The sequence below is a fragment of the Urocampus carinirostris genome, chromosome 10, assembly GCF_059441175.1.
Source record: "Urocampus carinirostris isolate Australia breed hairy pipefish chromosome 10, RoL_Ucar_1.0, whole genome shotgun sequence".
Classification (NCBI taxonomy): domain Eukaryota; kingdom Metazoa; phylum Chordata; class Actinopteri; order Syngnathiformes; family Syngnathidae; genus Urocampus; species Urocampus carinirostris.
The window spans coordinates 33,642,828-33,659,701 of NC_142358.1; the positions used below are offsets into that span (position 1 = coordinate 33,642,828).

Below are 16,874 nucleotides of genomic sequence, written 5' to 3' on the forward strand. Positions count from 1 at the left end.
CCAGGAGTGAGGAAATTATGACCTGCGTGGGTGAAATCAAAATTGAGCAAGCGTACCCGCACATCTTAATACATTCTGAAAAATAGTATATTGATACAGATTATAGTACTCAATTTTGTTGACCTCTATCAGAGATGAGAAATATAATTTATTCTTATTGCAAAATATCGCTTGTATAGAGTAAATATTGATATTTGTCGTGATTACTGGTGTGACTCACCTTTCCCCTCTCATTTGGCGCCAATCGCCGCGGGTTCTGATTGGCTCCCTGTCACTATTTGAACCCTGTCCTGTCAGTCCCATTTTGTCAGTCTCAGTGTATACTAGGCAAGCCTTTTTCGACCCTGACTCCCACCTGTCCCGTTTTTTATCCCGTCTGTCTCCTGCTACGACCTGTTTTGTTCCTGACCACATCTGCTTTCCCGTCCCGGCTTACGACCGCTTTTTGTCCCCAACTATGTCTACTCTTCCGTTCAGGGTTACGACTCGTTTCAAACCCCGACCACGCTTTGCTCTCCCAGTCCCGGCTACCGACCAGTTTTTCCTCCCCTGACACCGCCATCGCTCGCTACGGAAGATCCACTTCCGTGTTCAGGTCACAATCAGAGTACGAGAGCGACTTGCTTGCCGCGTCCAGTGAACACCGGATCCTGGGCGCAGCCCTTCCTCTTTTCTTCAATGAAACTTGTGGTAAACGCTACGCAATTGGGTTCTGTTTCCGTTCTGGTCCTGACAGATATTAATGAGATTTTAGTTATCAAAATTTCGGAAAACCTGCGACAAGCACCCAATTCTAACTGCAATTAACATAAAATACCATTAAACAAAGTAAGTAGTGATTTGATACCACTTTAGTGCAACACCAATAGCGATATATGTATAACCAAAATTAATATAATAATTATCCTTTCTATAAAGTATTGAATCAGTACTCAAAAACAGTGGCTTATTGTATTATATTTATTTATTCAGCCAGTATAAACCATAAACATGATATATACAAGAAATCATTTGACACGGTAACTCATTATACCAGTAGTGTCTGCTCTATATTTGCTTTATTGTTTTTATTTCCGGTAATATTAATCTGTATTGTCATAATTTTATGTTTCCAGAGTGCAGTGGTTAGCTCGTTCGCCTTACACCCAATATGTCCGCGGTTTAAAACTGGGTGGAAGAAAATGTTGGTCTGGAGAGGGATGGGTGCCACCAAGCTGTACTAGCCCAAGACACACCACAGGAAATCCTGCCCCTATGGCCCTTTTGGTAAAAGGATCCAACCAACTATTGTCATTATTTCAAGACAATATGTGTATTTTTAATCCATTTTTATTGGGAAGTGAATGCATTTTATGGCTTTTATTATGGAGGTACCTACATTTGCTTTCATAATTAACGGTATTGGTCTACAAAGTGGTATCAATTGAATTTAATATTTATACCAAACATAAAATAATTAATAAAAACAAACTAAAGGGCAACTCTCATTCATATACATTTCAGTTCCTCACCGTTGTGAGTACTGATATCAAATAACAAGCCCTTGTATGGTTCCAATATCAATATCTTGTATTGGTACTCACCCATTCAGAAAAGTAAGACTCAAACGTGTCGAAATATTACATTTGTATTCTGGGTTCAAAATGATGCATACCTGTCAACCTGTACGTTTTTGCCGTACAAAGTACGTTTATTATGCATTTTAAGACTTGTACGACGTACAAGAAAATCTGTACGGGAAAAACGCAAATTTGTCAATTATGGGTACCATCCTGTATACACCGACTATGACAAAATGGCAAATCAATCAAGTCAAACGAGTTCGCCGCGGTAGCCTCTATCTCGGTATAGTTTTTTTCCCGTTGCAAACGAAGCGAGGGGTTTGATGCTACTGTGCGCATGCATCTGCCGCCTCGGATTTCATATGGTAGATATGTAGTGAAAGGAAGTCCGTCTCTTTTTAGCGAACCGGCTTTTTCGGCTCAACTCGTTAAAGAGAGACGGCTCTCAAACGGCTCACTTGCTTTGATGCATAATATTACGAATCATTATTGTTGTATATAGAAGTTAAGAAAAAAAGGAAGTATAAAAGGAGAAAATGAAAAAAGACGAGTTTGTGGTTATCCCTTTAATCAGTATATTACCAACAATAATTTAATGCAGAAAATGAATTAATAATTTGAATAAGAAAATGTATTATTCTACTTAATTATATTTGCATGTATTTTTTCCTTCTACAGCGAACGTCCAAGCTACTATTTTTGAACCTTTTTTATAATAAACCTCATTCATGTCGAGCAACTCAGTATCTCACAACAAAATGTTAATCAACAATATATACAACGAAACACATGTACAATTTAACATGTTAAACGACATAAATAAACACGTTTGAAAAAAAATATAGTGTAAGATTATTTTGTATTTTGTAGGGGAAAATACAACATCTTGTAAGGGCATGGAGCCCTGGAGGTTGACAGGTATGATGATGCAGCAAATCAGGCTTAATTTTTTTGTTGTAGTGCTTTTTTCATGCTAAAAACAATGTAAAACAATAACAAAAAATCTGTAGTTCACGTGTAACTCTCTCACAGTGTCAATCATACCTGAACATAATTTAATTTACATATTTAATAGGTTCATCCCAACTAAACGAGGTTTTCAGTGACCCATATGAACACCGGCCGGTGTCAAATACCAATTTAAGACAGCAGAGGGCAGCAGATTGTCTTCAACTTGAATGATCACATTATGAGGCTATTTCTAGCCTTATTAAAGTCACGTTCCAATGGGAATCATGCAAGAGATCACACAGAGGAGAGGGACGAGGAAAAGATGAAAGTAAAAGAGAGCATCTTGACAGAAATAGGTAGGAAAAATAATAAAAACAATAACATGCAACTAGGAAACGTCAAGTATAAAATGGTCATTATTCCCAAAATATTTGTTGTAAAGACACACACCTTCCCAAGTAAAACACTTGGTTTGCATGGAAAACATATTTGTAGTAAAACTTAATGAAAACTGAACAAAAGGACTACCGTATTTTCCGCACTAAAAGGCGCACCTTAAAAGCCTTTATTTTTTTCAAAAGCTGACCATGCGCCTTATAATACAGTGCGCCTTATATATGGATCAATATTAAGTCGCAAAGTCTTGCAACTAAGGCAAGCAGCCGCCGACTAAATTTTCCCCCGAAGGCGAAGTAGTCCGCGGTGTATGCTGGGATTTATATACCGGCGTTTTATTTCCTAACCAATGTGTCAATCATCATTTGAATCAGTCACTATTGGCTAAAGTTATTCGGAGGTAAAGGGGGCGGATCCTTTTTATCATTTACAGGCTCGCATAGGCTAAAGGGGCGAAACAAAGCCTGCAATTGGCCGAAAAAGATGAATGTGAATCACACGTTGGGTTGCACTATGGCATAGAGAAAACATTTTTTACTATTCTGTATTTGTAAATATTTTACTCTCCTGGATTTACTATACTCACGGTTGTAAGAAGACCATGGTTACGTATCATTATTGAACGTGATGGCTGCAAGAGAACTTAGGTGAGCTATGCAGCTTTATATTATCCCGGTATCTTGTTTTAGAACGATCTTGATGTTCCTGTGATGAGTCCATTTTTAAACTAAATTCAATTCAAAGTGTTTGTTGTCATATGCGCAGTAAAGAACCCCGTTTCCCTGCACGATAAAATTCTTACTTTGCTGTAAAAATGGAAACTAAGAAATGTTTGGCATTTCTTGAATCCCAAGACTTTAACCTTCCGAATGATATTCGGAACGATGCATTTGAGTGATTGGTGACATCGTACAGACACTATTTCCGTACATGTCTGAGACACGTATTTGCTTCTTTGCAAGCTTTCGGAATGTTAAGGGGGTAATAAGTTTGACTGAATTATCTGACTGTTTTGTCGACGTTCCCATTGTAGCGCCTTATAATCCGGTGCGCCTTATGTATGGAAAATATAGGACCAAAAACCATTTTTTGGGGGTGCGCCCTATAACCCGGTGCGCCTTATAGTGCGGAAAATACGGTACATCAGGCAGACTGCTTTGAAGGACATGCGCGCTTCTTTGATTTTGACAAGCAGTCATTTATAGCCATGTCATTTGCGGTAACACAACACTGCTCACTGTGACAATCGCTGGCTAATGGCGACTAATCTGATTTGAAGGTGACAGAGACACAAGAGAGGAATTACTTTGAGTGTGCCTACTGGCTGACATGTATGTGAGAGTGTGGCATGTTCGACATGAGACGTTTGACAGCATCGGAACAGTTGGACTTGTGTGGCGTAGCGATGATTGCTAACTAGATTCTGATGAGATATGAGGTTAACAGGGTTGGGTAGGGTTACTTTAACTTGATTACGTTCAATTACTTTTGGATTACTCCAATACCAAATATGCTAATAAAAGACAAAAGAAACTAAATCTGAATAAAATGATGACTCACTACACGTGGTAAGCTTTCTCTCCTGGCTTTGATCTCTTTGATCTCCGGCAAAACTAACATAAATGCGACAGAAACAAAATGAAAATAAATCCAGACAGCTTGCCAACATCATTTTTTCCGTTCCATGCATTCCGTTACTCCCCAAGCCTGCACAAAATTTAGTAATTTTATACATATTTAGTTTCTTTTGTCTTTTATTAGCATATTTGGTATTGGAGTAATCCAAAAGTAATTGAAAGTAATCAAGTTAAAGTAACCCTACCCAACCCTGGAGGTTAACAGTGTCAAGTATATTACTTTCAGAAGTAATTAGTTATGGTTACTCACTACCTAATATAAAGAGTTCGTAACTGAATTACTCTATTGTAAAAATAACTAGTTACCGGGGAAAGTACCTATTTAATTTTTTTTTAATATTCTGAGCAGTATTTGAATCAGTTGAACCTAGAAGAACAGATAGGTAGTGATACAGGACCTTGTAATATTCATGCACCTTATGTCGAACACTTGAAGTGCAACAAAGATAAACAGTACACAATAAAACAAAATACCAATCACTAGTAACCAATATAAAGTGGGTTTAATATATTGTATAATAAATCAAACTCGCACAACCTGAGACAACAGCTCAAGTAGACATAGCCTACTGTACTTCAAGTATTTTGTTTACAACTAAAGTACATTGTAATAATATATCTTAGAACAGTCTGATTTTTTTGGACAGTCAAGGGCTATGTCTGATTTGTTAAAGTTTGTCTGAACAGTACATATCCGCTTTTCTAATACCAGACTGGGGCCACTTTCATATGTGGTTCTAAATCTGATATATATCTAATCTTTTGGAATCTGACCTCTGTGTGAATGGACGAGACGAATTCATGCAAACTGCAAGTCATCAATAGGTGGGACAAAGTGCAGGAATAAAAAAACCATGGTGGACAAAAACACGGAGAGCATTCAATAAGGGAAATCGGGGTTTTAGATTGAATTAGTATTTGGGTGGACAACTCTGTTCTGCCTCTGGTGGCACAATAAATTTCAAATTGCATTATACGCTCCGCTTTCAGCATCCATGAGTACTTCCACAAAGACTGAACGGATTGCTCTTCTGTGCATGCGGCACACACGTGCCATTCACACAGGGGTGCGTAGTTGGAAATGTAAACGGTCTCTTATTCAAAGTTACACAACGTTTTTGACAGTCAGTAACAGTAACGGCGCTGTAACGTCGTAACTAACTGATATTACCCAGTTACTGAAAAAAAATAATGCCATTATGTGATGGCGTTATTTAAAACGGTGTTATTCCCAACACTAGGGTTAATACGTTTATATTTATTTGATCAAAACTAGTTTCACTTTGTGTTTTTCTACCCTGGAGACTACTGTCTTCTTCTACGCTGATAACTATGATTCTTCTCTATCTATGATTTTAATGTCTTCGCCTGAAAACTATGATCTTTTATCCTGAAAATAGCATCTTTTTAGTGCCTAATACAATCTACCGCTTTTTAATGTCAAAAAGTGACCATGTATGCGTAAACATCATTTTTTTCCACACCAAAAACTAACGTTGTCTTGCTCTGTGCTATAAGCAAGCATAGTCTTCTTCTATTATGAAATATTTGTCGCCTTCTTTGTGCTTAAATGTAGTGTTTTTCAACAAATTGGGAGCATTGATGCATTAGGCATAAAATATGCTCATGTACTTTTTTTCCTCTTGTCACAGTTGCCATGGCGCCCAATTGGCCCCACCCATGTGGCGCCAGATGCGGCTCGTTGACCAATTGGCTTTCCTTCTATTTAAGCTCAGTTCTCTTACTCACCTTTTGTCAGTTCATCAACGAACCTCTGCCTGCAAGACGTGGGTTTTGATTCGGTCCTGTTTCCTGTTGGTATTTCCTGTCTGGTATTGTTCCCGTTTATTTTGTCCAGTTTAATATTGGTTTCTAGTTTCATTTCCGTCTAGCTTGTCCTGTTTAATTTTGACATCCCGTTTTGATATCAACCCTGTCTGTCTCGTCCTGTACAGTATCGACCCCATCCGTCCGATATCTGCTCGGGCAATTGGTATCGATCTTGTCGGCCTCTGGCTTCCTGTCATTCCACGCCAGACTGCTGCCTAACATGCATGACTCCCCATTTCTCGTAAAATAAAAGGCTTGTGTGAGAAACGTCACGCATTTGGGTCCTGATCCTGTTCCGGTTCCTCTTCTTCATGACTTTGGCCCTAGTATGAGTGAGGCAACCCATAGTCTGTTAAATATGGTAAATAATAATAAAAACTAACAATATTAATATTTTTTAACATGATTTTCTAACATTTGAAGTGATTTCAACAAAAGTACATTACAATAGAACTTTTATTGAATCCGATAGCATCGTCGTTGGCTGTGATTGGGGTCCATGTGACTAGAACATAATTCTTAAAGGAAGTAAACCTTCAACTTTTGTTTAGTTGTAGTTTTAGACATCAATAAAAGAGCTGAACTCAAAAAGCTTGAGATTTCGGGGTTTAATGACTAAAATCTATCCGATGCCCGGAGACAAAACTGAAACTATCTCAGATTTATAAATTACATGTCTTGAACAGGGATAGCATAACACTGAGACTACTGCATCTACCACAGAGCACATATACCGAGGAACATGGGAGATCAGGGATCGATTGGAGAGGAAGGCCAGAGGGTCAGATGACAACAAGAAGAATGCTTACTTTAATCAGGTTTAGTCTGTCATACTGAAAGAAAATTCAACAAAAAAAAAACATCCAGTGAGTCAAACGAGAAGAGACCAGAGAGAAAATTTCCCACGTGGATGATGTGACTACATAATTGCCGCCGTTTGCACAGAGAGGCCCGGCGCCCCCGTTTGCTGAGCGTGCACTTTTATTTGGATTGCATTAGGGTCAGGATGATCAAGCTCACGTTGCCGTGACGACCTCACGGCATGGCTGCCGTCATGTGACTAGCGTCCAATGGCTTACCCGAGAGGGAGATTGCGCTCGGGCTTGCGCTTGTTGTGGATGGCTTAGTTTGAGGCACACAAGTGAGGAGTGATGTAATCATTTGGCGTTTGTTTTGTGTTTTGAGCGTGTGCAAAGCAGACTGTTTATCGCGGCGGAGAGCACATCACGTGGAAACCTCAAAACAGGAACTCTCCTTTGACTCTTTTTCACTATATTTTTCCGGTGCATGTATAGTCATAAGCATATGGCTGACGAGCATAAGAGAAATGAGATTTGAATTCATTTTTTTGTTAAAAAAAGCAACATTGGTTTAAACAGGGTTGGGAAGGGTTACTTTAACTGGATTACTTTATTTTACTTTTGGATTACTCCAATACCAAACATGCTAATAAAAGACAAAATAAACTAAATATGAATAAAATTATGACTCACAACACGTGGTAAGCTTTCTCTCCTGGCTTTGATCTCTTTGATCTAAATGCGACAGAAACAAAATGAAAATAAATCCAAATCGCTTGCCAACATCATTTTTGCCGTTCCATGTGTTCCGTTACTCCAAGCCTGCACAAAATTTAGTAATTTTATTCATATTTAGTTTATTTTGTCTTTTATTAGCATGTTTGGTATTGGAGTAATCCAAAAGTAATTGAAAGTAATCCAGTTAAAGTAACCCTACCCAACCCTGGGTTTAAATAATACGCAAAAATATATGAATTATCATACAAACATGCATTGTTTTAAAACACTCATAGTTGAGGAGCTTTGTATTCATTTAACATAACATTAGGCTCACCTAAAGCTATCTTGCAGCTAAGCATAAAAAAGGAAAAGCAAAATGGTGTAGTTTGATCCCTTCGAGTCTCCGTAGTTTGTAATCTTCCTCGTGCTTTGCAGCACTTGTTTTCGATTGCGCTACAAAAGACAGCGATGTCAGTGATCAAATAATACACTCTTTAAAGCCCCAGTTTGTGTTATTTGACCACTAGGTGTCACTAGGTTTTTTAATGCGAATGAAAACCAGTGCCAAGAGCACAGCACAGCAGCAAGATACAAACACGGTGGTGACTTCTAGGTAGGGATTCTACCATGTAAAAGGATAACAAACTTCTCAATCTAGGATTTTTTTATTAAAAATTACCATTCGTATGATGGTTTAAGTATATTTACCTGGTATTTATATCAATGTTGGTTTTTTTCTTACTGAATTTCTTTGTACCACTAGGAGGCACTAAACTAAATAAAGTTATCCAGCATCTGCGACATAAGATAATTTTGCTTCATATAAGAATGGCATTGTCCTGTTTTTATTTGTGAATCGAGGTCGCACATCTAGCGGTGAAATATCACAGAGCTTCCCTTTAAATCAGTGGTAACCAAACTACGGCCCGCGGGCCGGGTGCGACCCGCCTCCACATTTGGTCCGGCCCCCTGAACAATACCAGAAAGCATTTAGATTTTTTTTTCATATATGTGTATTTGTATTTGATAATAAAGTTGGACTTTTGCAATAAAATGTTCCTTAGTTATGAACTATTTTCATTTAGGCACTCCTGCAATCATCACACGTTTTCTGTTACAAACTGACCCCGGCCCCTCATCAGAGAAGGGAAAAGTTATGTGGACCTCACAGGAAAAAGTTTGGGGACTCCTGCTTTAAATAGTTATTCGTTTCCCATCTCAAAAAACACGTAATAATATCGAGATGTTCAGCAGATCGTGAAGGGTAGGATAAGAAGCTTAAGGACGAAGGTGGCAATGAAGAAGATAACATATAAGAAACCTTTTTTCTTCTTTTTCTCCCATAAGCAGTGTTTTTTCTACACATAAAACTAGCATTGTTTTAATTTATTATTGCTAAAAATTATTTTATTATCTGTTTATGTACCTCAACTATATCAGATATGTTTAGTCATTTTAGTATAGTTCTCTGGTCTTTATTTTGACACTATTATTATTTATTATTTTTGTTAGTTAGTTTTATCATTATACTAGTTGAATATATATATATATATATATATATATATATATATATATATATATATATATATACACGGAGAGACTGAGGAGATCATTTCTTCCTCATGCCATGAGTCTCTTTAACTCCACCCGGGGGAGTACATGCCCACATTAAACCCCACACCAACATTTGCATATTACCCTCTTTTTATTACAGTGTGTATTTTCCGTAGCACTATTTAAATACTCTATAGCAAAACGTTATATTGGGTATTTTTGTTTTCTACATCTTTATTTCATTATTTTATTTTTCAACACAAGGATACTGCTGGAAGTGACTTTCCCTACGGGGATGAATAAAGTATCTATCTATCTATCTATATAAAATGTGTTTGTTTTCTATTTTTTCCTTTTTAAAATTTTAAATTATGAAAAAAATGATTTGCCGTCTTTTCTATTATGTAATTATGCTTACATCAATCATTATTTCTAAATATATTGAATATAAGAGTATTAGTAGAATAATAATTAGTATGTTTGTATGTACGTATTTATCTATCTACCTCTACTATACAAGTGTGGTCATATTTAGTATTATTTTGGGTATTTATTTTGACACTATTTTTATTGATTATTTTACAGTAAAAGTTTTATCATCAAAGTATTATTTTTCGAATACTTTTAAGCAGTATTTTTCAAATTCTAAGAATTCTTTTAAGATCTGTTCATATACCTCTACTAAATCAGATATCAGATATTTTTTTATTATAATTTATGGGTATGTATTTTGACATTAGTGTTATTTATTAGTTTACAATTTGATTTACTGTAATGATATTATTTCCGATTTTTTATAGGTTAAATTGTACTAAAATAAAAGAAAAGAGTATATGAAAAATGAGAAGGATAATTTTCCTCTGGTCCGTCAGATAATTGTCATCATCTAACAGGATTATTTAATATTTTTTTATTTGAATGCTATTGATAGATTTTTATATTCATTTTCATTCAATTGTCATTTTCTTACTTTGCGCAGAATATAGTTTTACTTGTCGAGAATAACATTAAAAATTAGACTAACGAAATAATGTGCCAGAGCAACTTTTTTTATTGCAGTGTTGGCCTTTTTAATAAATTAACCAATTAGCCACATTGCTACTTTTAAACGTTTTAAACATTAGTTAAACTGAAAAAAACAAAATAAAAACTAGTGTTGTTATTAGCATTTGTTATAAAGTCAAATTATTGGGGGTCCAGTAGATCATAAATCAAGAACTACCATATAGTAATTAAAACATTGTTTTAATTCCCTTTCAGAATAGTCTTTTTTTCCATTTAAAAATAATACTAATTGTTTATGACATCACTACTTGCAATCAATATCTTTGACTACACAAGGGTTAAGTAGACTTCTGAGACAGTGATCCCAAGAGCCAAGAAGAGATCCACAGTTTCAAGAGCATTCTCCATTCGGGCCCCGGTGCTGTGGAATGCTCTTCCCCCTGAGATTCGATCTGCAACCTCAGTGGAAATGTTTAAATCTAAACTTAAAACACACTTCTATTCTGTAGCTTATGAATAACCTATATTTTATGTAAACAATATATGTGTATTATTTGCCCTCATGTAGGTTTTAGATCAGGTGATGGTGTCATAATAGTTGGTGGTTTGCAATAATCCGTGGTCTGTGCAGCCCTTTGAGACTCTTTGTGATTAAGGGCTGTACAAATAAACATGAATTGACTTGACTTGAAAAATAACATCTCTTAGAAGAAGCCCTACCTGTAACGGAGTAAGTGCAAACCACAATCATAATAAATGAAAAATGCATTTCGAATTAGCATATAATGAAAATGTTATTAATATTCATTTTCCGCCTTGTTCTCAATACAGTATACAGTACAACTCTAACATTAGATCTCCTTAGATCACAGATCAGGCCCGCTAAGGGATTGAATCCGGCCCGCGAGACAACACTCAGAGAAGCGCAAGAGAAAAACAAGCTGCAGGTTGAAATATGTCATCTTGATGTTGTCAAAGCCAGGTGCCTCTCACAAAGACACTGTACTTGTATTTCTTTCTATCTCTCTCTGTCTCTCTGTCTCTGTCTCTTTCCACCCCTTTTCTCCCACTCTGTCTCTGTCTCTTTCACTCTCTGTGTCTCTCTTTTTCTCTTCCTCTGTTGCTCTTTGTCTCTTTCTCTCTGTGTATCTTTTAACCGCTTTTGCTCTCACTTCCTTTTTTCCTTTTCTCTTTTCTCTTTCCCTCTTCATACCCTTCGCACTTTCTTTTCTCTTTTCTCTCCTTCTGTCTTTCTATTTCTCTTTGGATTTCTTTCTTCCTCTCCCTTTCTTTCCCCCTCTCTCACGACTTCTCTTTTTATCTCTTTTGTTTCTCACGCTCTCTCCTTCTCTCTTTCTTTGCCCCGCCCTCTTTCCTTTTTCCCTCCCTCTTTCTCTTATATCTTCATCTCTCTTTTTCTTTCTCTTTAATCTACTAGTCTGGCCCCCGACAGAATGTTTGTTCTATTGTGTGGCCCCCGAGTTAAAATGAGTTTGACACCCCTGCCTTAGATTGTGCAGATGTCCTCTGCATAAATCCGCGACCAGTGAGTGTGAAAGCATTGCCATTAGCAAGCGCTACATTGCAAATCACTGCAGATGAAAGCACGAAGGAAGGTGGAGGAGGTGCAATCGGCCGTTGTTGGCAGCGAAAGGATGGAGAAAACAAGCCGGGGCGAGATGCGAGATGTTTCCACACAGAAGCTCACAAGACACGGAAAAGGGGGAAGCCGTGGAGGAGCAGGAGGAGGAGCACGGGAACATTCCAAGAACAGAAAGAGTAATGCTTACTTTGGAAAGTCGCTTGTGAGACTTGCATGCAAACAGGAGAAGAACAAAGAAAAAACAAAATCAGATAATAAAAGACAAACGCAAAGAAATGAAAGCCAAGAAGAAGAAACAGCTGAAGATTATGCGAGTGTCGTCATCAGATGGTTAGCGTGTGTCATGAGAGTAACGCGTGGGAACGAGTGCACGCGAATGAACGGATGAATGAACAAACACAATTGTATGAGAGGCCTTTTGAGAAGTAAATCATTCTTGCTCTCACACATAACATCATACTTCCACTACTACATTCTCATACAGACACATACTCAAAAACATTACTATACTTTCTCTTACATACCACTATACTCTCTTACACATATTACTACACTCCAATACACACACTACTATACTCTCAAACGTATTCCCATACTTTCATACACACGCTACTATACCCTCTCACACATAATACTATACTCTCATACACACACGTAAGCGAGTATAGTAGGTTACAAGTGTGAGTATAGTAGTATGCAGGTGACAGAATTGAAGTGTGTCTACTATACTCTCATACACACACTACAATTCTCTAACACATATTGCTATACTCTCCTACTTATACTATACTTACTACTATACTCCATGTCTTATAGTAGTATATGTGAGAGAGTATATTGGTATGTGTGTCACAGCATAGAAGTGTGTGTATTATACTCTCATACACACATTTACTCTCAAACATATTCCCATACTTTCATACACACAATAAAATACCCTCTCACACATAATACTATACTCTCATTCACACAATACAATATTATCTCATACACTTGCCATGGGATATAACTCATTTTAATTGGAGTATAATAGTACGCGAAAGCGAGTATAGTAGTATACATGTGTGAGTATAGTAGTATGTGTGTGAGAGCATAGAAACATACAAAGTGTGTGAAACCATGTTGAGTGTATGCGAGTATAGTAGTATGTGTGTGACAGCATTGAAGTGTGTCTAATATACTCTCATACACACACTACAATTCTCTAACACATATTGCTATACCCTCCTACTTACTACTATACTAACTACTATGCTTTCACATACACTAGTATACTCTCAAACATATTCCCATACTTTCATACACACACTACTATACCCTCTCACACATAATACTATACTCTCATACACACACTACAATATAATCTCATACGCTTGCTATGGGATATAACTTATGTTAATCAGAGTATAATAGTACCCGTAAGTGAGCATAGTAGTATACATGTGTGAGTATAGTACTATGTGTGTGACAGCATAGAGACATAGAAAGAGTATTGTGATGTGTGTGAAAGGATATTGTGTGTACTATTATTCTCACGACTATGCTTTCACACACACTGGTATACTATATGTCTTATAGTGGTATATGTGAGAGAGTATATCGGTATGTGTGTGACAGCATAGAAGTGTGTGTATTATACTCTCATACACACACTGCTAAAGTCTCTCAAGCATATAGGGAGTATGTAGGTTGCAATTGTATAGTTTGTATATACAAATGTATAGTGTGTACGAGAGAGTGGTGTTTGTGCATGGTTATGAGTGTGTCTGTCTGAGATTGCAAGTGTGAGAGTATACTGTTACACAGGAGAGCAAGTATGATTTACTTCTCGAATGGTGTCACATAATCCAGTAAATAAATCCAAGAGCAGACACACAATAAACGCATGGAACACACTGACCGTTAGCATTCAGCGCAACACAAATTTCATTTTTCATTTTCTTTTCAAAACAGCTAAATAATAAACATTTTAAATTGTATAAATGCTAATAGCTAACTTTCTTTAAATGTTATTGATAAGTTTATTCAGTTTTTAATATTGGGTTGTTAATTTGACCATGATTGCGCATTATTGTTTGTTATTTTGACTATTATGCACTGTTTACATCATTGTCACTATCTTTAATTTTCACACACTTTCGGGCGGATCTTCTTTTTAAACTGGGAGATTTTAGAAAAAGAGGCTCAGTGGAGGGCTTTTAGAACAGGTTGGACTTTCTTATCTGAAGCTTCTTTCCCTGTCTTCCTTACAAGTTCAAAATTCATTGATGTGTTCTCTCCTTATTTCGAATGTCTACTTCAAAATTATCAGGTGTTTTAAGCCTAGTTAAAATTAATCAAATAATTTCGAGATTTACCAAATATTTTTCAAAAAAACGTGATACATGTGATAAACATAGGACAATTATTGTCAATGGCATTCTGTAACATACTGTACACACATTTTAGAACTAAGGTCCATCTTGACTTCCCCATAATACCTTTTGTTTTTCTCTTTTCCCTCCACTAAGTCAATTCACGTGGTGGATCTGATTGGTCGACCAACGATTCTGGGTTTCCCTTCAAAAATTATCTTGAATCTTTAATCATTACAACATGGATACAACCATAGTAAGCGCTCTTAGACAGTTCCAAAGCAAACAAACAAGCAAATAAATAAAAAAACTAAACAAATGTATAAATCGATAAAACACCCATTTACAGAACATGAATCTAGTAGTCTTAAAAATGTTCCATATAACAATTCAAATAATTACATAAATTAATGACATGTATTTACTATTATAAAAAAATCAAATTCAAATCACACTAAAACAATCAAATTAAAAAATCATTAAAACGCAATTCTGAAATATTTATTATATATTGTAAAATTATTTTTTATTCAAACAAAATAGAATAAAACTAATTAAAATTAAAAAAAAAACAAAGACATAAATTAAGTATGTTTTTTTTGCTTTTTTATTGTAAGCTTCAGAAAGCCTTCTATATAAATAAGAATCATCAACAAAACGATACATTTTCTACATGGAATTATCGTATTCTGACACCTAAAGCTGTCCTTTATGTATACGGTTTTTAAAGGGACATAGTGTACTATTTGACCACTAGATGTCACTGTAGAGTGTTTAGTGTTACTGAATATACCTGCTAAAAGGCATAAGGAAGAATACAATTTATGGAGACTCAATTTGACCAAACCGCCCAATTTTTCTTCTCATTTTTTTGCCCCAGCCTTTCACAAGGTTTTTGTGTTTTTGGGGTACCTGTAGCAGCAAGATAGCGAACAATAATGTTAGGTTAATTTCGTGCCAAATTTCTCGTCAATTGAGTATTTATAAAAGTGCATGTTTATATGATAGTTCATGTACTTTTGCTTATTTTCAATAGGTTTTTTTTTTTTACCAGTGAGAGGCACTAAATAATACACACTGTCTCTTTAACCAAACGACAGTCTAATTGAAAAAGAAACAGCAACAAAACAAAACAAAATAAAACAACTAAATAAAATAACAAAATGAAACAACGAAACAAAATTATGAAATCAAACAATGAAACAAGATAACAAAATAAAAAAAAACAAAATAACAAACTAAAAAAACAAAACAAAAAACAAAATACCAAAATAAAACAACAAAACAAAATAAAACAACAAAACAAAACAACAAAATAACAAAATAAAACAACAAAATAAAATAAAAAAATAAAACAATGAAACAAAACAACAAAATAAAACAACAAAACAGAACAACAAGACTAAATAATAAAATAACAAAACAAAACAACAAAATAAAACAAAAAAGCAAAATAACAAAATAAAACAAAAAAACAAAACAAAAAAGCAAAATAACAAAATAACAAAATAAAACAACAAAACAAAATAACAAAAAACAAAACAAAACAACAAAACAAAATAACAAAACAATAAAACAAAAAAGCAACAAAACAAAACAGATAACAAAATAAAGCAACATTTTTTGTTGTTTTATTTTGTTTTTATACACAACAACAAAATGAAACAAACAAAATAAAACAACAACAAACAATAACAAAAAGAAAAAAAAAAATCTAACTAGAGTATTCCTGTGTGAAATTAATGCACAGTATTTTGACTAAATGTACTGCATCAAAAAGAGTAAATTGAAACAAATTCTCATTTTATAAGTAATTATTTTGTTGAAATTAAGGGCGCAGAAAGGTAACCTGTTATCTTACCATTATTCAAACTAAATTTTCTATGTATGTGGACTTTTACAATGTGAGGCAAATTGAAAATAATACAACTTCAATACTGCATCACGAGGGTTCGAGAATTTGTCCAGCGAACCAGAAAATGCCGACGACTTTACTCACTTTGGAGTTCTTGCCCCCGCTGCGTGCCGACTGCACCGAGTATGTCCTCTGGACCACCTGCTCCGGTGTGGAGGGGGACTTGTCCGAGGAGTGGTCCGAGCCCTTCTCCACCATGTTGTCACCTTCCTGGCTTTGTGTTGTGGGAGAGTGCGAGCGTTTGCGCAGGACTGGCGAGCAAGCTGGAGTGCTCTTGTTTGAGTTACTGGCAGTGCTGAAAGGAAACAAATACGGAATGGGAAAATTACTGAAAAGTAAAAGACGGAATTTTAGGACAAAAAAGTCAATTTGAAACATTTTGTAAAATAAGTACAAAACATTAAAGTTACTTTTTCTTGTTTAAAAAAAAAAATACTTAGAGAGCAGCACGGCGGCGCTGTGGTTAGCGCGTGTGCGGCACAGTTCTAAGGTCTTTCGAACCTCCTGTGTGGGTTCAAATCCGGCTACCGGACTTTCTGTGCGGAGT

The 16,874-nt window shown here is 35.9% G+C and overlaps 1 protein-coding gene across 6 annotated transcripts in view; it reads right to left on the reverse strand.

Annotated features, from left to right (window-relative positions):
- The window catches only part of gramd1bb (GRAM domain containing 1Bb), a 114,369-nt gene that overhangs the window by 49,797 nt on the left and 47,698 nt on the right, over nt 1-16,874 (reverse strand). For 3 of the 6 annotated variants that reach the window (XM_088345058.1, XM_088345059.1, XM_088345054.1), the window contains 3 exons: nt 16,412-16,622; nt 12,246-12,266; nt 7,186-7,209 (listed from right to left, as the gene is read on the reverse strand). In XM_088345058.1, the coding sequence (XP_088201184.1) occupies nt 7,186-7,209; nt 12,246-12,266; nt 16,412-16,622 (256 nt within the window). The remainder of the gene's footprint in view (nt 1-7,185; nt 7,210-12,245; nt 12,267-16,411; nt 16,623-16,874) is intronic. The other 3 variants (XM_088345057.1, XM_088345056.1, XM_088345055.1) reach the window with 2 other exon arrangements.